The sequence below is a fragment of the Barbatula barbatula genome (assembly GCF_947034865.1).
Source record: "Barbatula barbatula genome assembly, chromosome: 3".
Taxonomy (NCBI): domain Eukaryota; kingdom Metazoa; phylum Chordata; class Actinopteri; order Cypriniformes; family Nemacheilidae; genus Barbatula; species Barbatula barbatula.
In genome coordinates, this window is record NC_136764.1 from 9,093,776 (window position 1) to 9,120,189 (window position 26,414).

Here is a 26,414-nt window from a genome sequence, read left to right on the forward strand (position 1 = left end):
CATCCCTCTGACTGCATCAATGAATGAGGGATTACATTGCCTGAGTTCAGATTACAGTCAAGAAACATAAAATGATAATATACATCCCCATCTAAACTAATCTCATGTGGTTTGTGCCACAACTAAACTACGACTAGAAAATAAATGATGAAATGCAAACCGGCCCTGAGATGTTTGAGTCCAGACAGCTTATCCCGATTCGTGACAAATGAATTGATTTCTTTGGTCAGTTAGTATGGGAGTGAACTGGAGAAGTTTCCAAGTAACACAGCTTTTGACAATTATGATAAATACTGTAACATTTATGAAACATATTGTTACATATTCAAGTTAAAACGTTTTTGATAAGAGATTTAGCTTTCAGAACCTGGCGCAAATAACACAAACCTGTCCACACATGACCACAAACACACACAAGCACATATGGAAGACAGTACACATACACACACACACAGGGTGGGTATAATCCACCATAGATTAACACTGTGCCAAGTGTAATTCATGCTGGGAAATACACACGCACACACATACGCACGCATTCACACTGTGCCAAGTGTAATTCGTGCTGGGAAACACACATACACACACACACACACACAAATGGCACACACACGGTTTGTGACCAGTTCTTTCTCTCTCTCTGCCACAGTACTTGGAAAATCACAGCCCACGAATCCTCACCTCAGACACCACAGAATGTCAGTGTGTGTGTGTGTGTGTGCGTGCGTGTGTGTGATTGCGTTTGTGGGTGTGTGTGTGTGTGTGTGTGTAAAATAGTGCTTGTACATATTCCAGGAGGATAGCTGGCACCCAGATTTAAACCCCTACAGTATACCTACACTTGAGTTTCGGGGTCCGGGACCACAAAGACGGAATAACTAATTACAATAACACAATCCTCCATTTTTGGAAATGTAATCATGTTATTTTATCACATTACAGTGATAGAAGTAGTAAAACTGCCCTTATGGTAAAAAGCAACAATAATATTGGTAGATAAGGCCCCTTCCATGTTGTTTCATTCATTTTTTCACATTACAGTAATAGAAAAAGTATCTTCATTTTCCTTGAAATCTGAATTGTTTCTCATTTTGAGCTTTTATTAAAAAAATCTACAAAATATAATTCAAGCAAATTAATTTGATTTGGGGTAATATCACATTGTGAATTTGTTTTCTCTAATGCACCCTGGCCAAATTTTTTGAACCCCTAGGCTAGACATTCTTAAGTATATATTTCCATAAATATTAAAATGTATGATTTTTAATTAAATTAAAATTAAAAACACACCAAGGTAACTAGAAACATGATGTTGTCCAGTCATGACTTTTCATGAGTTTCACAGGAGAATAATATTAAATAACACAAAGCCCAAACCCCCTTTATCATTCATCACAATGGGTAAAACCAAAGAATATAGTTGTGATGTGCAGCAAAAGATTGTTGAACTACACAAAATAGAAAGTGGATTTAAAACGAAATGATTGGAACAATCAAAATTGTCATTTCCAACATCAGGGCAAAATTTAAGGAGTTTGAATGTACTGGAGATGTTCAAAGACCACAGCTGAATATTTGCAGAAATTCGTTGAATTTTAGTGTAAGAAAAAATAATCTGCAGAGGTTCTGGACATCTTCATCAGATACATGGCATCATGAGTTATACCAAATACCAACAGATATAAAAATCAAAACTTGACTTGGTTATAAATATATAAATATAAATATTATAATGGGTCGTAGTTAGATCTTCCATCATTGGTTCAAAACAAACATCCAAATAAACAAAAAATGGGTCACTGAACACAAATTCAAGGTCCTGCAATAGCTATCCCAGTTCCCTGACCTGAACCCTAGAAAATGAGTGAAATGAACTGAAGAAGAGGGAGCATCAACATTTGAAGGATCTGGAGAAATTCTTTACGGAGGAATGGACTCGGATGACTCTCAATGCATTCCGTGTATTTTACAATGTGCTATTCCCCCTATTTCAATTTGTTTTCCTTCAATAAAATATAAAGATTTATTTTTACAGCCTTCTTTGCTCATACTGTATTCACCAAGGGTGCCAATAATAGTGGAGGGCACTGTATATATACAGAATATATATATATATATATATATATATATTTGATTTTATGGTGACATGCATATACGAGTATACATGCATTACATATAACATGCACTCTTATCTCAGAATTAGACAATGAGACCTTAGCCTGGATTTCACAAGCAGGGTCATAATTATGAAAGCAGAGGTTCTCAAACTGGGAGCCGTGGCCCCCTGGGCCACCCAAGATGGATCCAGGGGACCACAGATTTTGTGGTAGTTTATGAATTATATACATTTTTCATATTTTTTATGCAATCAAGCATCAGAAAAATAAGACCATCAACCAAAGGAATATATTTTCCAGTGTTGAATTGATGTAGACCGTTTTATTGGACGTGCACGCCTGGACTGCAGTTTACTTCCAGTTTGTTTTTGTTTATTTGTCTGACTAGAGTCTAATAAAATAGCTATTTATATGCTGTTTAATTAATGTTATTATTAATTTATATTATTATTTGTCTACATTTGCGAATGTGTACTGGAAGTTATGGGCTGTCCACAAACGCATGCATGGCAATAGCGTTTTTTGTTTATGTTGTTGCTTCGAAACCGTCTATAACTGAATATGTTTTTGGTTTTATTAAAATTCTAAGTTTAAGATTATAAATCTTTATTTGGGGGGCCGCAAAGCGATGCACTCTACACAAAGGGGGCTTTATAGCAAAGAAGTTTGAGAACCATTGATACTTTATATGTGTTGATTTGATAGTACATTTCTTTTATATCACACATATAATCAAAACGGACTGCTTCTTGTATGACACAGATAGTGGCCAGGAAAAAAATATGGCTAGCAAGTGCTGCAACCTTTTTAAAGGAAGCTTGGTATACGTAACTCCAAATTTCTGAATGCTTTTTCTTGTCATCAGGATTATTGTGAAAGAAAATTAAAATAAAAATGTTCTCGCTCAGGTAAACAGTTTGCAGCTGAATTGTGTGTGCGGCAGATTGTACACTGATTCTGTACACGCACACACACGCATCTGTCTGACGCCGTCAAGGTTTTATCAAAGCCACTCTTAGATATAAAGCACAGGTCTGGCCGACTGTACAGATAAGCACAAAGCTACAGCCTTCAGCATCAACAGCACCAGAACGCTGATCAAATCTCCCTAAACTCCGATTACAGAATCACTGCAACTCTCAACGACATGAATAACAATAAACGTACTGAGAGATGAATCTGCGACGGTAAACAGACCATATCACATTAAATACGATTTTCCTCACACCTTCGAATAACAGTTGTTCTGCATAGTATATTATACTCCAATATTATATGATAACAGAAAAACTCAAGCTGACTATTCCTGGAAACTGGAAATTTGAAAAATTCTCAAAAATGTATAGGTTCTCAGCAGGAGTGGATTTTTTCTCTTTGGTAGCGGAAAGCATTAATCAAATTGGACAACATATTTAATAAACAATAACTGATAAAGAGGATTTATAAAAGTTTGTGAAATGATGGATGCTCCAATTTAAAAAGCTGTTGAGAAAGCTGTTGGTCCCGACTTCATGTGGCCTTAAGACTTATAAATTCCTTCATGTCTCTAACAATGAAAAAAAACATGACGTTCGAACAATTATTAACCAAGCTATCAAAAATATTTCACTACATAGAATTTGAAAACAAGCCAGATGTGATCTTGATACTTCAAATACTTCTTTATCGACAGGATTTTGATTTTATTTCTAACTAAACAAATGCAGTAAAATAAATCCTGTGGTCAGTTTGTAGCAAAGCCACGTGTGATAGAATCAAAGTAAATTTGTGCACAGAACGTCTCCTCAGCTGTGACTCACCATCGAAGCTTTTGTACTGGCCGCTGATAGATGCCTGTAAAGTGCGTCCAGACTCTTTGACCTGAGTCTCAAACTCGCGTCTGCTCAGGTTTAGAAGATTCTCCTCCATCCCAGTTGTGCAGCAGGTGTAACTTTGAGGGCAAACCCGCAGATGCTCACCTGAGAGAGAGAGAGAGAGAGAGAGAGAGAAAACAATTGTATCACTACTATTATTTGCAAGCATTTAAATACTATATAAATCTGAAACAGCTAAACTACGGAAAATACACTATACATTTTACAGATGTGAAATAAACACAGACATTTTTCTAAATAGTTGCGTAATATTTTCTAGCTGCGTACATTTTTATATTATTAATATTTGTGTTTACCCATAAGAAAGAAAAATCACAGACATCTTTTTAGTAACTTTGTATTAGCGCCTTTCGTACTATTGCTCTATTATGACATATCGCTTATTTCTCCCTGTACTCTTTGTAAGTCGCTTTGGATAAAAGTGTCTGCTAAATGACTAAATGTAAATGTAGTATCTCAGTTATTTCTCCTAGACAGCAATACATTTGAATGAAGATCAAATGGAAAGTGCCCTGCAAATATTCCTTTTTTGTTCACATAGCAGCAGACAGGAGAACAGGGTTGAAGAAAAGGGGAAGTGGGACCAGGGCTGGGTTTCCCGAAACCTTGTTAACGCTACGTCATTCTTTAGTTATACCTCTAGAGTGCTAGCGATATATTCTTAAGAACGACGTAGTGATACGAGGGTTACCAGGACATGACCTGGGTCTGGAGCATGTGCACCACCACTACACCACAGCTTCAACACAAATGTCTCCTTCAGTTTTAAAAGAGATCTCAAGAAATTTCACAAAGTAAGCAGAGATTAATGTAGATTTCAATATTTCCTCAAACATTTCTTATCAAATTGATCTAAATCCTGATCTACGATCTACATTCATTTTATACCTACATACTCTTTTATTTCGAATAATTGTCTTATTTCTGTCCCATATTTTAGTCGAAACATCTAAGTTGATACTTAGATGAATCACAATCAAGGACAACCTCTGGGTGTCCGCATATAAAAAACTACAATTTGTCATGCACTGTCACGTTTCTCATTTACTCATACATCCATTCAACCGCCACAGGCAACTTTTGCAATATCTACTATCTAATTCCGGTGTGGGAGAGGACGACGTAAAAGACAGACAGTATTCAGCATAGTACTTATTGTACAGTAATGATGGTAATTATGTTTTGTAGTAGGAAACACAAAGTAAAGCACAGCTCTGACCTCACGCAGGCACAGACACATGACCTCCAGTACCAATCTGCACATGCATCACCCTGTCATACTGATTATTGTGTTTTTTGCTCTTTTAGAAGGAAGCAGATGGTGCGGTGTAGACACAGGAGGAGTCACACTAAATATTTTTTAATCCGATTCAAATGCGAGAAATCTTTGGAGAAATGGATAAAAAAATAAAAACCCATTTAAATACACTAAGCTAAACATCGCAGCACAGTCATATGACAGTATTGATGAGTGACAGAAGAGCGTTATTGTATAGAAGGAGGGGGGAACTAGATCATTATTGAAAGTTGGAGTTGGTTTACCGTCCGTTTAAAAGAAAGAAATGACACAGAAATGACACAGTTCAACAATACATATTAAAAGAGGGTTTGGTGCATTTGAATGGTTCGTTTAATTTGGTTTCTGACTTTTTTCCAAGTGGTGCTCGCTGCAGAGCAAATGGGCGGACGTTAGACGTCCAGTGAGGAGGAGCTACAGATCCAGCGAGGAGGAGCTACATGAAAGCTTCACCTCTATGGATATCGAAGCGCCGCACATTTTCGTTCATAAAAGCTCTACGTCGGATCTTACTTAAGCAATCCTTGATACACATTAGATTGCCTGACCTGTGAATTTATCTCAATCGTTTAAACTTGGAAACTGCGTTGTCCTTGCGTGTGTGATATGAAAAATAAACAAAATGAACCTATTAGCTTGTCTCATCCCGATTCATAATTTTAAATGTACACAGGGTAGATGGGAATCTAATGTATAAGGAATATCATTTTGGATGGATTCATAACTAATTGATTAAGAAGACATGGATCAAGTCCAATAGTCTGAAACCAGCCACATCACACTAAAGAACAATAAAAACAAGAAGTGTGCTCTAAGACACGTTGCAGGAATATTTATTACGTTGTAGTAGACAGGGATTGTTACTTCATTTACAATTTATTAGTCACATACATCACTGCCCTCAAATGTTACTGTATTTATTACCTTTAATATCAAACTTCAGTCGAGTGATAGGTCTGGATAAAAACTTTCATTTAATTATTCTATTTCATTTATCTCAACAATCAAATCAATAAACGCAATTATTACAATAACAAATCTGGAGCAGTCACATGTAAGAAGAAAAGTTTAACATGCTATATTATACCATGGTCAGTCTCAAGACTGGATTCTTATTAGCTGGAAGGTGTTGTGCATTTAAACAGTTTACTGCACAAGTAATTCCAGTCTAGTTTGCATAGACACATCATATATCCAAAATCAATGACAGTTTTCTCATTTAATTGAGGCACGACCATGATAATCCATGTTTTCACATATGTGTGCTTCATTTCGGGTGCTTTTTAATCTCCATGTCATGCATTCAAATAATTCCCCACAAATTACCGTGACATGTAACGTTAGATAGGTTCCTATCGCTAACGTTAAACTAAGCACGTTTGCACATTCAGGAACTCAAAAACAGCTAAGAAAACATTTGCACACAACTAAAAGTAAATTTTATCTTTAAAGATCATTTTTTGCATACTCCGAATTCCTCAAACTGCCTCTTACTCTCCGCCATCTTTCCATGTGGGGCGCATCACGTGCTGCACAGTTCGAGGCTGAAGCTTCTCCTCGCTGGATATTGAAGCTCGTCTAGCGAGGAGGAGCTACAAGAAAGCTCTGCAGCGAGTAGCCTCTCATTTTTTCTGACTCTAATCGTGCAGCTCTGTCACTTTTTTGATGTGATCTATCAACATTTCTGTGCCACGATGGCGTCTGCGTGTCAAAACCAGGACGCTTTTACCTGTGTGTGTGTTTGTCAGCAGGCGAGAGCACACTCTGTCAGAGACAGGATGTGTTTTGTTAAGAGCCGGGCTGTCAGCCATTTCTATCCTAAGCTTTTTCTTGGATACAAGGACAGAGAGAGAGAGAGAGAGAGAGAGAGAGAGACTCTAGCAGCACAGCTCATTTCACATATAAAACTACACCATAAACAGAGAGTTTAATGTGACACTTATCTGAGCTTAATGTTACCATCTGCCAGAGAAGGTTTACAGGCCCGTGTGTTGTGGTGAAATTGATCCTCTGTGCGCTCATTGAAGATGATAAAACCTACACGAGCAACGCACTTGGTCTCAAACACTGTGTTTAGCCCAGGCGTATCAGGATTTTGTAGGTCTTTGAATGAACGTAATATTACATGAAATGACAAAAAAATATTTTCTCTCACGAGATTTCGCGGTGGGCACCATATGATAACCATATGATAACAATAAAAATTGATTGCTTAAAGGGAAAATTAAAATTCTGTATTCACCCTTTCTTCAGTAGATCACGAAATAACATATCTTGAGAAATGGGTTTTGGGTTTATACAATGAAAGTCAACGTGCGCCTATATTGTTTGGTAAAAAATATCTTTGTGTTCTGCAGAAGAAAGTTAGTCATACTGGTTTGGAATGATATAAGGAGTAAATAATGAAAAAATGTACTATCCATTTACGTAAAAAAAATTAAAATAAGACTAAACGTGTTTGCTTTAATTAATTTGACTTTTTTATGAATCAATTAATTTATACACTTGAGTAAATTGTTATCATTTATCTTTATCTTCCAGTATTGTTCAAAAGGTCTAGTTCATCAGCTGCATTGTAAAATAAACAATTGTAGAATGACAAGCAATTACAGGAGAGATCAATAAAGCATCTCTCCCTCTGAATAAAGAGAGCGCCGAGCGGCTTCAATGAATTACAATTCAGATCAAATAGATTGTAATGTGGAAAAACTTGAAACAAATATTCCATGGTTTTCATCTAGTGTGTAAAAAAGACAGAATATGTACATTTGGACGGCTAGATGGTCCACTTTCGAAACAACAACAAAAGGCGAATGTAAATGACGTTATGTAGGAGAATGGAATTATGGGACATGTCGTTTTCACCATCCAGAGGCATGTGGAGATCGGCAATCATGTTCACGGACGAGGTAATGAATCAATTTTTTTTGATGTCATCGTAATGAACTAGCAAGAAAAGTGGAATGGAATGCTACGTTAGCCTGCGAATGATATTGGACTTTGTCAATTGATTTGGTATTCGTAATGCTACACGGTTTTACGTGTTTAAAACAGTCATACAGTATACAGTAGTCGTTTCAAAAGTAAACTACGTTAAGGCTTTTTCGGGTTTCCTTTACTCGCCAATGAGTAATCGTGATCCAGAACAGCAGATGCTGCGTCACAGATGCTGTTTTCCGCATTTGCGTGATGCCGTAGTTTCTTCAAACGTAAACTGAGGGTAGTACACAGCAGCGGATATTAAGTCACCGATATGCGACAAATACAAGGGAGACAAGGAATGGGACATTATTTTAAATAGGAATTTCTCTGGATTTGCACATTCTTAGGAACATTTGGGATAATGTAGGTGCACAACTGCATGAAATATATCACACTGTGCAAGTGATTTTGGGATATTTCATAACAAAATTCTTCCATACTGTGGCTTTAACTGACATTTCTTAAACACATGTAATGTGGAATCTTTCTCTCTAAAGGCACTTATGGTCTTTAGCATGTACGCACGCACGCACACACTGAAGAAGCAGCAGTTCACAGACCATTAACTTATTATAACTCAAGGGAGGAAAAGTCTTATCAGGATCCAATTAGACCACAGAATAAGAATCCAAAAACCTTGAGAGAGAGAGAAGTGAGAGAGAGAGAGTTAAGGTCATTTTACCGGTGAGAGGAGGGAAATGTTAAGTCACAGAGGAGCATGTGTTCACAGCAATACAGATAAAACATCAAATTAAACACACACACACACTCAGTACAAGAAGAGGTAACTATAGCTTCACCACATCTTAAGAGGAAGCAATTACAGATATCTGTCTTAAAGAATCCCAGGAGGGGAACATTTATGCACATTGGATTTCCAGAATGCATTTCTCCCTGCATTTTCACCTTCTGACTGTGTGTCAGAACTGCCGTCGTGCCTTCGAGCGAGACACTTCAGTTGCTCAGATGGAATGAAATCAGCAAACCATTTCTGTAAGTCGCTTCCAATTAAAGCATCTGCTAAATGACCAATTAGTCATCTCAACTTAAGCCTGAATGTTTAGCTCGGGGGTGATTTACAGTCGTCGTCTCTAAATAACACAACACACAAACACAGATAGCTAACTGAGAACTTGTGTAAACACAGAAGTTGTGTCAATCCGCTTTTTAAGCCATAAATGGAAGATCATACCGCTCAATCAGCCATAGGCAAATAACAAAAAATGCAATATAGACATATGGAGTGATATGAAGCTGACGAAAACCGCCGATCCCATCGGTTATCTCCACAACAAAATCGCAAATGTCCACACTGCGATTGATTTTTTGTTACAAATGATTAAAATATTGATGTCAGTGATTGTATGATGTCATTGGAGACGTTTCGCTTAAATGTGCGATATTAATAAACAGCTTGGCCAGGATACAGTATTTCTTACGTCACGACACAACACGCCGATTAACATCATTTCAACATGCAGTATACACAACTCACAGACATGGGCTGGTACCACATTCTTACAAAATCATGAGATTCAATCCAATCACTTGAAGACGATGAGAATAAGAACTGATTTATAAATAGGACGTGTATTTATATATTATTTATTCCTACACTTAACAGGGGAATAGAAAATACAGAAATTGAATTACATGATGACGTTCTTCAAACAGACATTGTTTGGTCTATTTCTAAATGTACATTTTCAGAATTTTAATGGAAAAGGAAGATGATTCAAGAGATTTTTGGAGCTTCTTTCTAAAGCAAAACACATTGCATTCAGTTTTCAAACAATTGATCAAAATCTGCATTTCAAAATCCAAACCCATCATCTTGAGGTTGCCAGCACCATGCTCTAAGCTATAAGAAAGCTATATGATTTAGTGCTAATGTCAGAGAACATGACTTTACGCAACTTTTTTGACTGTTTATTCCTGAAGCCAGAAACACACACGCACACACACAGTTGTTGATAGCGTGATCTCTTTAGCACGGTGATGTGATATAAAACATAAAACAACAGACCAGCTCTTCAGCAACCAATAAATACAACACAAGAGCCCTCATGCCGAAGCCTAACGCAGATACACGCAAACACATCTTTTCGAAGCTACTTGATGAATGTGTTTGCCAGCGGCATTTCTGCTAACAACCCATTGAGAACGACTACGATCTTAAAGCTACGTGCATTGCATTTACAAGACAATTTTAAGTCTGGCTTTACAAACAAGTACGATGACAGTACCATGGCATGATAAGAAGACACTCATTCACTGTGTTTATGCATGTATTTGTGTGCAAGTGTAGCGCAAACTATGACTAATCAACAAGTTTGTGCTTTATACCCTAAAAAGGACATACTGTAAACTTTGGAATGTAACAAATGGCTGCAAATGACATTTTGTGGAAAGCCTATATATGGAGAATGTTTGGGCGTGTATGCTAATGACTAAATGCAGACACTGCGTTGATAATAATACAAATGATCAACATAAGAATTAAGGTAAAAACAAATAAATGTTTACGTGATCGTAATATTGTGTGTTCCATGGCACTACCTTCAAGGTACTTCGTGATGTTACCATATACAAATAAATGGCGATTCTACTTAATTCCGCACTTCCAATAGCAAATGTCTGTATCAAGCATTCACACCGTTCCAAGATCATAAAAACACTAATCTGCACTTCAATGAGCATCTCAGATAAACTGAAAAGTTATCTGAACTAAATAAGGTATGCAAATGAGTATTGCTGCACTGTATTATTTCTATTACCCTGGCCAAGCTGTTTATTCTATTATTCTATTATAAGTCAAAACATAAGATGGCAGGAAGTCGAGACTACATGACAGGGAGATGCACAGTTAAATAAAACTCAGACAGAATTCCACCCACACACTGTTCCTGGTATAGAGAAAAACAGCAGCCAGAAGAGAGAGAGAGAGAATTATCAGGAACATGATGGATTATAGCAGATTGCAGAAATTATGCGTGTCGTCACATACAGTTCTTTGGAGCTCTCTATAGCTAAACTGAAGCGTTTAGGCAAAGAAACAGTCCGGATGATCCAGTGTATAAACAAACAAACAGGATTATTACTGTACCTGAAATGTCTCACTGTCTGGATTACTGTTTTTATCTCACTGTTATCTTGCCATACAATTCTAACAAATGCATGAATAAAAAGAGGTGAGAATTTATAGAAAATGAATAGTGTTGTTCATTTGATTCCATGTTTCACTCACATTATGCAAATCAGAAAATTCTGCAAACTGGGCCACTGCATTGCTGCTTGACCATACTTATGAAAACCTTCCTAAACATCATTCATTGTGGCGAGCAGGGCGGGACGAGAGCCATGAGGGAACGGTGCGAGACCGGTGCACGCGCAGCTGACGCTCGCTAACACTCACGTCACCGGCCTCGCGACGTTCCCTCACGTCTCTCGTCCCGCCCTGCTCGTCACATTCATCTTCATTTGATGAATGACCGTTGTCATGATTGCTAGACAATTCATTTCAATATTCAATTCAAATGGTGGTAATCGCTTCAGACAGTCTATTACGCACCATATTTGAATATACACAAGGTATATTGCCCCAAAAAATAAATTCAATTCAATTTTATTTATATAGCGCTTGCTTCCCAAGCAGCCTTACAGGGAAAAAATAAGAAAAACAAAAGGTACAGAAAAGATAAAAACAACAATAGATAGATAATATCTAATTAATACAGTCTCCCTGTGAGCAAGCCGACAACACGGCCCTGTGGCGATGAACACAAACTCCAATGATAAATAAACAGAGAAAAAAACCTCTGGAGTAACCAGTCTCAGCCGTGAGGGCCAGCTCCCCTCTGACATGTCACAGCCGCATGAAAAAAAGTTACTGAGTAAATGTTTATGAAAAATAGGGAGAGCTTATTTAATTTGTTGAAACTGTTTAGGTTTAATTTTGTCTTATTTTCTGATCGCTATCAGACAACAGAGGAATGTTATGAGCAGGGAAAATAGCAATGGCATAATGTAACTGAGTGCAGCTATAACTTCAAACTGCTGTCATGTAATTCAAGTTTAGCATTAAATACAATTATATTGTACATTTTCTCTACTCTCGGCCAGTCTTGTCTCATTGTCTCATTCCACATAAGAAAATGTTATAGTGACCATGCCTGTCATAAAGCAAAAGAAAATAAGAGCAATCAAAATATGACTGTCCAAATTCATTATAAATAAGAATATTTAAGAGTATTTTAATCTACTCACAAAATCATCGTATGGGTTCATAAGACTGGAAACATATAAGCACAAAAGAGAACGTCACAAAAGAGCATGTGGTCCTGGAACAACAAGGAAAGAGTTTTGGGTGCATTGTACCTTTAAAATGGATTGTGTGGTATGAAATTAAAAATATAAAGAGATATAACACTATTTATGCTTAAGTTAATATATCTCTAAATGTCAAAAAGATGAAGGACAGATAATCGAGTTTTGCAATGAGGAATCTGGTTTTCTGGTTTTCGCGTATATGAGGCATCTGAGCTTAAAGGAGGGAAACGCTGTGGAAAGAGACGCAATTCAGCACTGCGTTGGAATTTCTGAGGAAAATGTATTTTAAGGACTTTCCTGGTAGGCTATATTAAATACTGAGGGACTATTTATGCAGTAAATATTGTTTCCCATTGCTTCAAAATGTTCACAGAATTTTTAAGTTCACATGTTTACAGAAATGTAAAATATGCTTGTTTTTATAATATCCGAGCACGGGTAGTCTCAAAATTCATCAAATTTACAGTCTGGTGATTTATTTCCTAATGCATACAACCTAAAAAGTTCACCTGCCATTAAGATATTGTCCAAGTCCAAGGTTTATTGTGTACTTTTTTGGAGGATTCTTTGACAGAAATGCAGTATAATATACATACCTATGTCTTCAGGGGTGTATGAAGACCTTTCATAATGAAGCGTTATGTTGTTATTACCTTAGAATGAGCTATTTCTATCTAAAAACACACCGTGTCCACTTATATGAAATTGGCCATGTTATTTCTACAGTAGCTCTAAACGGACAAACTGTTCTACAGAGCGTGTTGCGTGAATACGTTATTTCCTCCAGCAAAGAAGTGAAAACACTTGGTTCTGTGCCAGGAATGTGGTACCGTGACCGTAATCTGTACAGGAATTCGAGATCGCGTTATGGTCCTCTTTAAAACTCTTATTTTGAAAATGCGGCAGGCTCCGTTATTTAGCACATTCTTCAGTTCACAACGGCAAGGTGCGTGGATTGAAATGACATCTACATCTTTGTCATTCTTTGTTAGAAATGCATCTTACAAAATATGCGGGAGCGATACAAGACCCTTTCCCATCCACTGTATAAGTTTTGTCTGCGTTCACCCCTCACCACACTGTTAACCAGTCGTTTACATTACCTCCAGCAAAATGAAAACACTTCACACCAATGACGGCAACAACGATCATGGTGATATTGTAGCCAACGGATATGTGTCATTCACGATGAAGTGCTGTTTTATGTTTCTGCACCTAGTCATAGATCTAGACAGCCCCGGAAAGATGAGGGGCAGATAGAGTTAGTTGGTTCAGACTGCGGGTGAGGCAGTGTATATCATTGTTCTAAGTTGCGAGTAAACCAGACGCTTCAGTATTTTTATTATTTATTTAAAACATATTGTGGATGTGATAGATGAACACGGAGTAATGCACAGGAGTGACAGCGCTAATTCTAATCAGAATGAATGGCAGGGAAACATCATATTATGTTATTATTTCCTTCTACTCAATAATGAGCAGTTGATTGTGACAGTTGTTATATGAATGTGTGGCTGTTGTTGTCACTTCAATTATACATTTTGCAGCTTGATCGATTGATGTGATATTCATTTTAATAACAACAACTTGTCTTTATTCTGCATTTTCTTTCATAGTTATTTATTTTAGTAATGTATACAGTGTGTTGTGCTTAGAGAGTGGCTATATATATATATACATCTCCTATATAGGCTGAGCCCCCCTTATATTGAAAACATAGAATCGCCCCCCGCGTTTAATGACTTATATATTTTAACTTATAGAATCGGATCGCTTTCCTTCGTTCCCTGCCAATTTATACACTGTTCTTCTCACAGCGTACACGCCCATTTTAGCTGCATTTTTTCAAAACAACAGTGAGGTAGACTGTAGCTGATAAGGATGGGTTCATGACCCTTTAAAACTTGACCCCTGAGATACATTTTTGTTTTACGAATTCCCTTATAAAAATATCACGGTGGCACCAACTGCACAGCGATATCATAACTGTAAAAATGTTATATATGATCCTGTACCAAATACCTTAGTGTTAACATAAAAATACCATGAATCAAGTACTGATAGAAGACTGAATCATTAAGCGCTTGTCTTTTTTCCACAGCTGTGTGCTAGTGATAAAAGTAAAGTGAGAGCCAGCTGGGTTCTGTGGTCCATGATGCGGAGCATCCCGCTCCTGTGGGGGGGTTCTTCAGGGACACAGACATTGATCTAAATGAGAGTCTAATCTGCTAAACTGTCAGCCACCACACAGGTGAGCACCAGCGCTCCACATCTGCATCCTAACCTGTTTTCTCAAACCTGCTTTTTGACTATAGCACATATTAAAACACTTTTGCAGAATTACAGTGTCTGGGAAAAGCGAAGCCTACACACAAATACCACACGACTGCCTGTTGTTTACCAGGGCAGGAATCGTTGTTTATTAGCGACTAAAACGTGTGGTGTGTAAATGTGGCCATGGATGTAAATCTAATGTTCATAACATGCAATACTCACACTGTCTAGTGGATAAGACAGCCTCCATTATCTGTGCGTTTGACAACATGATACACATAAAATTACAGGTGAGAAGTGTCTGTCTAGTATACAAAGCTTCTGAGACAAAAAAAACTGAACTCACTACACCACAAATTAATTGCATCCAATGAGAGCAAAGCTAATTCGCACATTGCCATCTTGTTTTAGGACCCGCTTCACTGTAGAAATGATGTGAATTGCACAAACACACCCACCACATTATAGTCGCTTGACATTTTCACAGGGAAAATCCCCAGGTTTTGAGTGCTTGGATATAGAGAATACAGCAGACTTAAAATAAAACAGGTTCATCTTAAAATAAAACTTCTGTCTTCACTTTCTCACCCTCAAGTTGTTCCAAAATCTGTATAGTTTTCTTTGTCGTGATGAACAAAGAGAAAGATATTTGTAAGAATGCTTGTAACCAAACAGTTCTTGGCCACCATTGACTACCATAGCAGGAACACAAAAGAAGATATTTTGAAGAATGTAAAGCAAACAGTTCTGTGACACTTTTGACTACCATAGTCATTTTTCCTACTAAGGTAGTCAATGGTGGCCAATAACTGTTTGGTTACAAGCATTCTTACAAATATCTTTATCTGTGTTCATCACAACAAAGAAATTGTGACTGATTTTGAACAACGCCGGGGTGAGAAATGATGAGACCTGTAGAACATTCTTCTGTAGAACACAAAAGATGATATTTGGAAAAATTTGGTAACCAAACAACACTGAACACCATTGACATATTGTATAGACCCAAATTTTTGTTTTTGCAAAATCTGAGGTTCTGCTTAGATTTGTGAGGTTTTGCTCACTGTTTGGTATAAATTTGGGGTACGCACACAAACATGGTTGGAGACTGCAGCTGACCATGATTCATCCATCATGAGGTTAGACAAAAAAAACTACTCAAATCATCACTGAGCTTTCTTTCTTCAGCTCTTCTCGTCACTTCTTCAACACAACACCCACGTCAGTCACCAGTTACTGATGAATCACACGCACACATATACAGATCTGTTTGTGTGGAATATCTCAGCACCTCAGGCTGGATCAGAACAAGTGCAAACGTCTCCTTGTTCAACTCCATTTCTGCTATGTACCAGCCTGTCAGTCTGTTTCCGTCTCTTGTTTGTTCTCTTGGTGGAATCTTTCAGCTCTTCCTCCGGAGAGCTGATTCACACTCACCCCAAGTGCATCAGCGCATGTGTGTGTGTTGGAATCAGGCGCTACACGAAGCTTCAGTGGATGCTGTGTGACGCAGAGAAGACTATGAGATGCCGTATAGGGTTTAAATCAAAATGCGTTTATGAATACATATATAAAAGCGCGCATACACACATATACATTGCTCACATATACATGTAAAGTATTGGATGTTCAAGCAAACACATATGAATAACATGTTAGCACTAATGTGAAATCCATACCAATACATATTATGTTAGTAATGCATGCATGTACACTTTTTCACGCATACATATAAACTCAATGCGTGCAAACAAACCTATACAACACTCGCACATACATACAAACTCTGCGTACACACACATCTATAAAACTCTCGCACATACATACAAACTCGATGCGTGCAAACACACATATACAACACTCGCACATACGTATAAACTCAGCACACACACGCACTTGCGAGTGTTGTATATGTGTGTTTGCATGCATCGAGTTTGTATGTAAGTGCGAGTGTTATATAGGTTTGTTTGCACGTTTATATGTATGCATGAAAAAGTGTACATGCATGCATTACTAACATAATATGTATTGGTATGGATTTCACATTAGTGCGCACATGTTTTTGCTTGAACATCCAATACTATACATGTATATGTGAGCAATGTATATGTTTGTATGCGCGCTTTTATATATGTATTCATAAGCGCAGTTTGATTTAAATCCTATACGGCGCCTCATAGAAGAGGTCCATGAGTCAATCCTTACACATTCAGAGACAAAATATGCCCTTTATCCAGATATGCATTGTTGCAAAGCAACTTCAAGAACATATACTGGTAGAGAAAAATGTGTAAAAGAAAAACCATTATACAAATCACCGACTGAAAAGACTAAAGGTGTATTAAATGGTGACTTAATTTTGGGCTTCACGGTTGGTTCAGCAGGTCTGAGCTAGTATAGAAGAATTTAAATAAGTATACATGATAAAACAAGACATAACACTAAAAGACAGATAATAAATAAACTCTCATGTGTATGATTTTGCATGTGCATGCATGAGCTCCCTGACATATCAAACGGTGTGTTGGTTATATAATTTATATAGTTTAAATTTAACTTATAAATGTAAAGTGTTATTGTATTGCATTTTGTATACATCATATTATTTAGCAAGTAATCACATAACACATTTTTCTCCAATGTCGTGCCCTATTTTTTATCTAGCCGTGGGCATAGATGCACTCTCTATACATGGTTATATAGAGGAAGGGTTGTACTGAAGTAAACAAGGCTCAACATTAAGACAAAACATCAAATAAAGACTCAAACACATGTATTCCAGCGTGCACATGTGGACGGTATACGCTCCATCTCACTGATAGGCTAAAGTGGGGTCCTGTGTGTGTGAGACAGAGACCAACAGCACCAATCTCTGTGTCCTGAGGGATAATCTAACTAACCTTTGTTTCTGGAAAACAGAAACAGCTCCAGTCTAACATTTAACAGCCAGCTGGCAGGAGTTAGCTTCAGTCAGGCACTAACTGTAAATACACTCTAAAAAACTAAAATATTCATCAGAGCACCACAAATATATGAATGAGAAGTGAAGGCAAATATAGTTTAGCTGTCGGTTTGAAGCCCTGGTGAGAACCTGCCAGCACTTCCTGTCAGCATGGTGGCTAACCAACGCTCCCAGGCAGTTTTAAAGGGGTAATTTGGCGTGAATACATGTTTGTCTGTGTCTTTGGTGTGCTATAAGTTGCCCATGCAAGTATTAGACATGCATGTATTAGACAGTGTCGGGACAAAAGATGCATTCTATCTAAAAGCGAATGCGCACCCACGTGTCCTGTAACCACACCCCCACAAATCTACATCAGATCGTGTTATGATTTGACTAAGTAATGTATACGCAAGTAAGGTGGGCGTACCTGTCGGTACAATTGCTTAGGAAACTGATGTTCCAAATATGGTAAGAGGCGTTACATTTCCGCACTCGCTTGCAGTATTTGACCAATCACTACACACTGGTTAACTGGCGAATCACAGCACACCTCACTTTTCAGAGGGATGTGCTTTGTAAAAATTCTGCACGTTTCAAAGAGTTGGGGCAAAGAGGAGATACAAACATGCAGGTTAAAAGAGAAAAATACAGCATTTTTAACCTTTAATCCTTTATACACATTGAATTGCATCTAAAACAAATGATAATATTCGTTTCAGCAGTGTGAAAAAAGCGTCTGCTAAATGACTGAATGTAAATGTAAATACAGTAGCCTTAAAGTGATAGTTCACCCACAAATGAACCTTTTGGCATTGTTTACTTACCCTTGTATCATTCTAAACCTTTATGACTTTTATATCCGTCTATCACAAAAGTAGATAATTTCAGAATGTCTCTGTGGTTTTGTGCCCATTGAATGGGAAAAACATCTGTGTTAAAACAGCTGATAAACATCTTATAAAGGGCAGTTTAACATCCATTCTAAATCATAAATGTCTTACACACAACTCCTAGATGTCTAAATGACATCTGACTGACAGCAGACGTGTTGCAGATGGGAAATATGTAGTATCAAGTAGAAGTGTGCTATAAGGGTGCAGATCAACATGTTATGACATCATTCTGCACTTCTCGTCAAATTCAGGCCATGAAATAAACTAAACATCAAATCACAATATCACAGGAAGTGATGTCACACTTGCTTTTCCAAAATCACCTCTAGGCAGCGCCTACGATGACCTAATGATGTGTCACCATCACATGGAAAAGGCAACACAAAGCATTCTGGGAACCACAAAGTCATTAAGCCGCTGGTGCTGACTCATGTCACTCCATAATGTGATATTTCAGCACAATGCGTGTCTATGCCACAAGCACTTGCATGACCACTGACACAAAGTAATCAGAACACATGAGAAATAACTCCTGAAATCTGACGCAATCCTGCAGAAACCATTCGTGAGCGTCCGGGAATGCAGTCAACCAGCGCTTTAAATTCCATTTGCCTGATCCAATTTACTACCAACAAGTATGAAATGAATGATTCTTGCCCACATCAGCGTTCCATGAACAATAGTACCTTTTAGGGGGTCACTCTGTGCCTCATGCTAGCCGATGGGGTAATTTACATTGCGTTTACAAGACGAAACACAATGAAATGTTATGTTGAATGCCTCTTGCCTCATAACGTCAATCGGTATTTGAGTTTCTCGTCATCCACGCGTCTCATTCGTGACTGTTTGCTCACGTCTGGACTGAAGAGATATGCGATCGGTAAAAAATCATGTGATTGTCTTGTGTTACGTTGTGAAAAATCAAACCTGCTGTTTTGTTCGATTGGTCAATTGGCAAGGCATCACAAATTAAGAAATAAAGTCAAGTGGGAAGGTGGGCAGGGGACAGAGCTGATTTATGCCTGAAAAGCCACTTGAGTTGGAAGCCAATAGCTGGGCATCATGCCAGCCGTTCCTATCAGACAGACACACACGGACACAGACAGGGCAAAGGACCACAGAAGTTCATCTGTCCTTGTCTCTACCCAATACAAACCAATTCCAAGTTTTCAAATTCCTCTAACACACATCATTCACACTTAAAGACTTGTCCCTGGACCGCATCCTCTCGTCCTCATCGCTGGGGTCACATCCAGTGCGACCTGTTTGGACATCAACCCCCCTCCTCCTCCGTAAATATAAGCACTCATCTGGACAAGAAAAAGGTTTACGTCATTTTCTCAATCCAAAATATGTCAAGATTAAAACAGAAAAAGCAAAAAATCCATTAAATACAAGAAACAAAAACATCACATAATAAGTTTCGTACAGTCGCAACTTTTTAGAATTTTAAACTCCACATGTCTGAGATACTAAGGCAAAAGTCATGGAAGCACAGAGTCAGATCGTGGTGTTCCTGGGTATTGACCGAGAACTTTTGAACTGCTCTGGGTTCAGTTTTTCTACAAAAATGATTAATGAGCAGTTACCACTTTGACTTTATCTACAAAGACACGTTCATTCAAAATAAATGAGGCTGAAATTGACATACAAAGCATATGTTAAGAAAATCATTCCACAGGAACATAACCCCAGAAGGCAAAATAAGAGACTATAAGAGGGGTCTTTTAAATCGGGCAACCTATTTAACACCCTAGCAGCCCCATCAAGCATCCAGCAATACACTCCTTAGCAACCACACCAACAACTCCCTTGTATGGAGCTGACCCTCACACGGGCAACGAAAGAAAACCGAGGGGGGATAGAAAAGGGTTACATGTCAGAATGAGAGGTTGTGAAAGCGCAGACAAACGGTAAGAGACGGAGAGGCGTTTTGACGGCTGAATGAGAGCAGAGTTTACAGGAATGCTCTGTTCTTTCTCACCATCCACTTCTTCCTAAACTCTCTTTCACAGTACGACTGAAAGGAAGGTTTTCATCAACAGAAGGCTTAAAGGCATGAATGCCCATGACTCTCTCTCCTCACTGTCTTTTCCATTTTAAAAATCACATTCCTGCTTTAGTGTTTAGGTGCTGATCTTTTATTCCAACCTTCATCTCTCTCTCTCTCTCTCTCATATGGGGCTTATGGTGTCTTGCCTTCTTTAAAATAAATTGTAGTTCATAACTAATTCCCGCAAGATTTCCGAAATATTCAGTTTTAGTATAGTAAAATGTTTTCCCATCAAACAGGCACCACAATTTAAGACATCTTTCCTAAAAAAAAGTTGAAAATCACTAGTCATACCTGTAACTAGAAACCTGTAACCTGATCAAAAATAAAATATGAAAATCCATTTTGATGTGGAACTTCATCCCCCCTTAAAATTCACATTCGGGGACTCTGTCCTCCCAGCCCTGCCTCTAAGTATCTCTAAAATGTGGCGTTTCAACTTCCTAAACTCATTAAAACTTATTATGTGTATGAAACTTTGAATCACAGATTTTCAGTGCGGTCTCAGACTTTTGGACTTTATTACTCTGACAGTCTTTAAAGTTTAATGCCAATTAAAATCTGTTTAATATTAAAAGGCACCAGCGAGTTATAAAATAAATCTCAGGCTAGTCGACAGACAGGATGAGTGTTCATCAGATGAATTGAGCATTCCTGCCAATCTCTCTGTCTTTCCTGACCTCACCATAACCCGACCCCAAAGTTGCTTCTCTTACCGGGTAAATAAAATCAAAACCTGACAGCCAGACCACCTACTTCTAAACTCAACAGCCGTGCAACCCCATCTTTTTTTAAATTAGCCAAAAGTTTTAAAAAGTGTCATTAAGTGTCTGTATCCAATGCGGGTGTGCGTGTGTTTGTATAAATGCTTCTGGGAGAAATATTTCAGAGGCGGCTACACTTACATCATACACCACAGTGGCGTATAAAGCACTTATTGTCCAACTCTTTCTCTCTCACGTCATAAAAAGCTTGTTGAACAAACAGATGAAAGGTTCACATTTATTTCAGTTCGAAATCTGTCAGTCTGCTACGTGCCGTGCCAAAACCAAAAAGTGCAAGTCAGATCATGAGCCGTCATTGATCCTTTTGTGGTCTTTTCCAAACAATATTTCCAAAGCATTCAATCAATACGGAAACAGTTTAAGATGGAAATATAATACAAATCATGTACGGTGAACTCCTGGGAACTGGGAAAAAGGATTTCCCAAACGTATAACGTTATTCACAACTAACAGTCAAAATGGTGCCAACAGATCTTTAGTGGAGACTGGAGTGTCAGCAAGGGATGACAGGAAGGGTGCTCAGCCCTCTTTGTTTCTAAGGGTGTGGCTTTCGATTTTGCCATCTAATGTGGAAACGTCAACTTTAGTCATCACAGAGTCCGCAAACAATGAATCATCTAAAGATAAATCCCTCCAAAAAAACATGTATCTTAAAATGCTGCAGTCAAAAATGCTTCTACATAAGAAGGACCGTGCCATTACGTGGATTAAATGGATGGTTCACCCCGAAAGTTTTATCAACCTCATCCAGAACCTGTATATGACTCTTTCTTCGGTAGAACACAAAATAAGATATTTTCATAAATGTCTCAGTGTTTTGTGTCTGTGCAAGTTAATGAAGTGATTGGTCAAATGTGATCGGTCACTGTACGTGTCAGTCGGACAGCTATTGACATGAAACTGCTACAGCGGCCAACTCGGTTCAAAGACATCAATACGGTCCTCTCCTCCCAGAAACTACTTATTAAAGCAAATGACCTCATATGTGAGTCAGACTCTTTTTAAAGTCACCTGTCAGAGGAAAGTTCACATAAAGAACACTAGAGGAATAACTATTCAAAATGAGCTACAATTCACATTTGTAGCACTCTATGTGAGCAATAGCCACACCGCTAACTAATATTTCACAACAAGGTCCACAGACAGCACGCACTGACATGCACACACACACCTGCTTGTCTGGACTGGCTCAGCTTGAAATTACAGGCTGTCATTGATGGAGCTGATGTTTTCTGGCAGCTTAATCTGAACATGAACACACACACACCAACTGCCAGACCGAGTACGCTCCTGGTAAATGACAAGGTGCTTTATGTCTGTTTCTAGGTGTGTGTGGAAGTGAGAAAGAAAGACTTCACTAAAAAGTGCATACATTGAGGCTATCAGTATATTATGGCCCTGTAATGAAATAAACTGAAACATATACTGATACGTGTATTTTTACTTGAAGCACTAAGTATGGCAAATAAACCTATGGAATTACTATGGCAAATGTATAAAACCTAATTATCATTCTGAAATCATTTGGGTGGAGAAAGAAACAGAATGATCCTTTAAATAATGATACTCGCGTTGAGATATTTATCGGTGTGTGTAAGGGGTTCTCAAATTGTGGGCCCCAAGATGGATCCCGGAAGGCCACAGATTTTGTCGCATTTTATCAAATATTCCAACGAACCAAAAATAATTGATGTTCCATCATTGTATAACAGAATAAGTTTTTGGTTTACTTAAAATTTAGTTCAAGAATAAAAGTCTTTATTTGGGGGCCACAAAGCGACGCACTCTACACAAAGAATGAACAGATTTGAGAACCACTGGTTTATTTAGCCTGTACCTGCTTGGACAATATTGCACATCACCTGCTTAGCAACAAACTCACACATCCTCTCTGTCTCTCTGTCCTTCTCAGTGGAGTGTGTCGGACACGTCGGGCCGTCCCTCAGTGGGGTAAAGGAAGACGGTGATAAAACTGTTTAAAGAACTTGCCTTGAATCTTTAACATAAGTGCAAGACATAAATAAAACAGTCCCGGGATTAAAAATCACTCAAAAGCAATTTTTGTTGAATAAAATTACAACTTTGAAAACGCTTCTGTTCATTAAAATCAAATAAAATGTTGAGCAAAGAATTATTGGAAAAACTTAAACTAAAGAAAAAATGTAAATGTTGCCTCAAATATAAACTAAAATAAGTTTAAAGCACTTAAATTATAATAATAGACAAATACCAAAATAAAAATTTATTAATCTTATATAGCAACATAAAAACTAAACAAATAAATTATAAAATGACAAAAGCATATACCAAAATTGCTAAAACCTTAACTAAAATTAACATAAAAGCTAATTGAAAATATTAATACAACTAAACTAAACTTTAATAACTCTGCCTTAAAGCCCCAGTGAAACCAATATGAAAGTTTCTTTCCTTTTATTAAAAATAAGTTAGCCTTAAGATCGTCATTAAACTGACATGCTCCTACACACTGATAAAATTCCCATTTAGAAGATATAACAGTTCAAAACTGACAGTCTGGCACGTGCGCTCAAAACAATCTTGAAATTCCATGACATCACACTACACTTCAGCCTCTCGTCAAGGATCTTGTCCAATCAAATCCGCTTTGGAATCCAAAGAGCCCCGCCCCATCACCATGAGAGATGCGGAAGCGGCGCTTCAAATCCGCCACTCGTTCACACATTTATTATGTCCTACATGGTGAATGACGCATAATGAAATAAATGGGAGATAGGTGATGATCCAGACAAGGTAAACAGTAACATTAAAGCCTTAATTTCGCGTTTGTGTCACGTGATCTAACCCGTTTCTAATCTCTACAGAATATTGAATGTTAAGGCTCTATGGAAGAGACCGGACATGGAAATCTTGATAAGTAAAGCAGAAGACAAACACCAGTGTCACTCACCAACGTGAATTGCAAGCTTCAAATGACAGATCACTGGTATCACTGATCTTCCTATTCTTTTCAATAGACTTTACAGTACTGTGGCTATCATGCTGTTAAATGAAGCTTTGCCAGGCTGACTGTGTGTCGTAAACGAAACCCTATTGGTTACTTCAAAAGGTAGGCGGGGCCACTCGATATGTCTCGCGCTCACTGCATTTCTTATTTGAGATTACATCCACACATCAAATAATGCTGCGCGTTCCAATCAAGGCGTTTCACTGGGACTTTAAGCCTAACAGTCACGCGAACCCTTCTAAAGTTTTTTTTTATTTTCAACAAAAAACAATGATAAGCTGTTTTATTAGTTTACAAGCATATAAGATGTTTTTCCTCATGGAGACCAAAATGCCCCCACAAGGTCAAAATGTCTTCGGGGATATTTGGTCACAAACTCAACCGCATAATCACACACATTTACAACCATATACCTAAAGATATAGCCTCAGAAGAAATTAAAATACCATATCAAAATTATTTTAAGTATGTATAAGTAAAATGATCGTTTTTATTCATTCTGTGAACAACTTCCAAATTTCAATAAACATATTGTGTGCATTTATTTAAACTGAAACAGGTCGATATAACAGAAAAGATGCTCTGGGTTTTTTTCAGACCTCAAATACTGCAAAGAAAGCTATTTCATATTCACTACACACTCACACTGCGACTCTAGTGCTTTCCACAGGGCACAGGAGTTCATTTACATGAACATTTTATCACAATTAAACATGCATCATATTAAGATGTTAAATGAGATGTGAAGGAGAGAGACAGAGAGAGTTTATCTATCCTCTTATTGCTTGTTTAATTAAAGTTACCCCTTTCATTTACACTGTGTGTGCGAAACTGTTACATTTATCTAATTTCATTTGCTGATGTTATCCATTTACATTATTAAATGATACAAAGAGAAATGAGTAAAAAAAGATCTTAGACACTTTCTTTCATTAGCAAAAAAAAAACCCAAGATAAAGCAAGACTAGAAAGCAGGTGAAAGACACACGCAGTGGCAGGACAGATGGAGGAAAACAGACGAGTGAGCCAAGGACAAGTAAAATGCTGAGTAGAGACAGAGAGAGCAAGAATCTGCTAAGAAAAGGATTACAGCCCTGATGTTCTTGAGATATTGAATCACTCATAGGCATTTTAATCCCACGGGAAACAAACACTGTGACATGTTGTCTTGCACGTCCCTGTTTGTGTCTTGTGTCTAGTGCGTTTCTGTCTTCGGTTAAACTGCAGAACAAACACAGAGTTCAGTAAGCAGTACGGAACACCATGTCACTGCCAAAAACTGCCAGAATCGGTCCAAAATGTTCCCCTCACACAGTTTGAGTAAAATACTTCATGATGCTTTGATTTAGGCTAATCTTAATCTGGCCCGAGCTGTTCACACCTTCATTTTAAAATCATGTTACATTTCCCAAGATTACCTTTTTAACACATCTTTAGTACTAACGGTGGCCTCATTTGACCCGAAAAATACTACGGCTTCATCATTTTCATAATGCTAGTAACGAAAGAAACAGGTTCCCAGATAACAAACATACAAATAAAAGACGTATGTCTTTGGATAAAAGCATCTGCCATATGTGTAAATGTCACCCCCAGCTGTGCTGTCAGAGGTTTCTATTGTTGTTTTGTGCGGTTTAGTCTCTCCGAACACACAGTCAGTATAGTTTCATCTACACATTCATCCTCACCTTGTCGTATGCGAAAAGCTTACAACTGAGAGCCACTCTGTTTAACACGCTGTTTCATAGCCCAGCTCTGCTCAACATGATGTCATTAGATTCCCAGCATGCATCAGGACAGCGTATTACAACAAGAAAGCCCACTGTTATAATCTAACCCATAATGCCTAGCAGTGGAGGATTACATGTACAGAGACACAC

The 26,414-nt window shown here is 37.9% G+C and overlaps 1 protein-coding gene across 1 annotated transcript in view; it reads right to left on the reverse strand.

The window, feature by feature from the left end:
- gpc1b (glypican 1b) overlaps positions 1-26,414 on the reverse strand; it is a 63,724-nt gene that overhangs the window by 18,883 nt on the left and 18,427 nt on the right. The window contains exon 2 of the mRNA XM_079452751.1: positions 3,917-4,075. Coding sequence (XP_079308877.1) covers positions 3,917-4,075 — 159 coding nt within the window. The remainder of the gene's footprint in view (positions 1-3,916; positions 4,076-26,414) is intronic.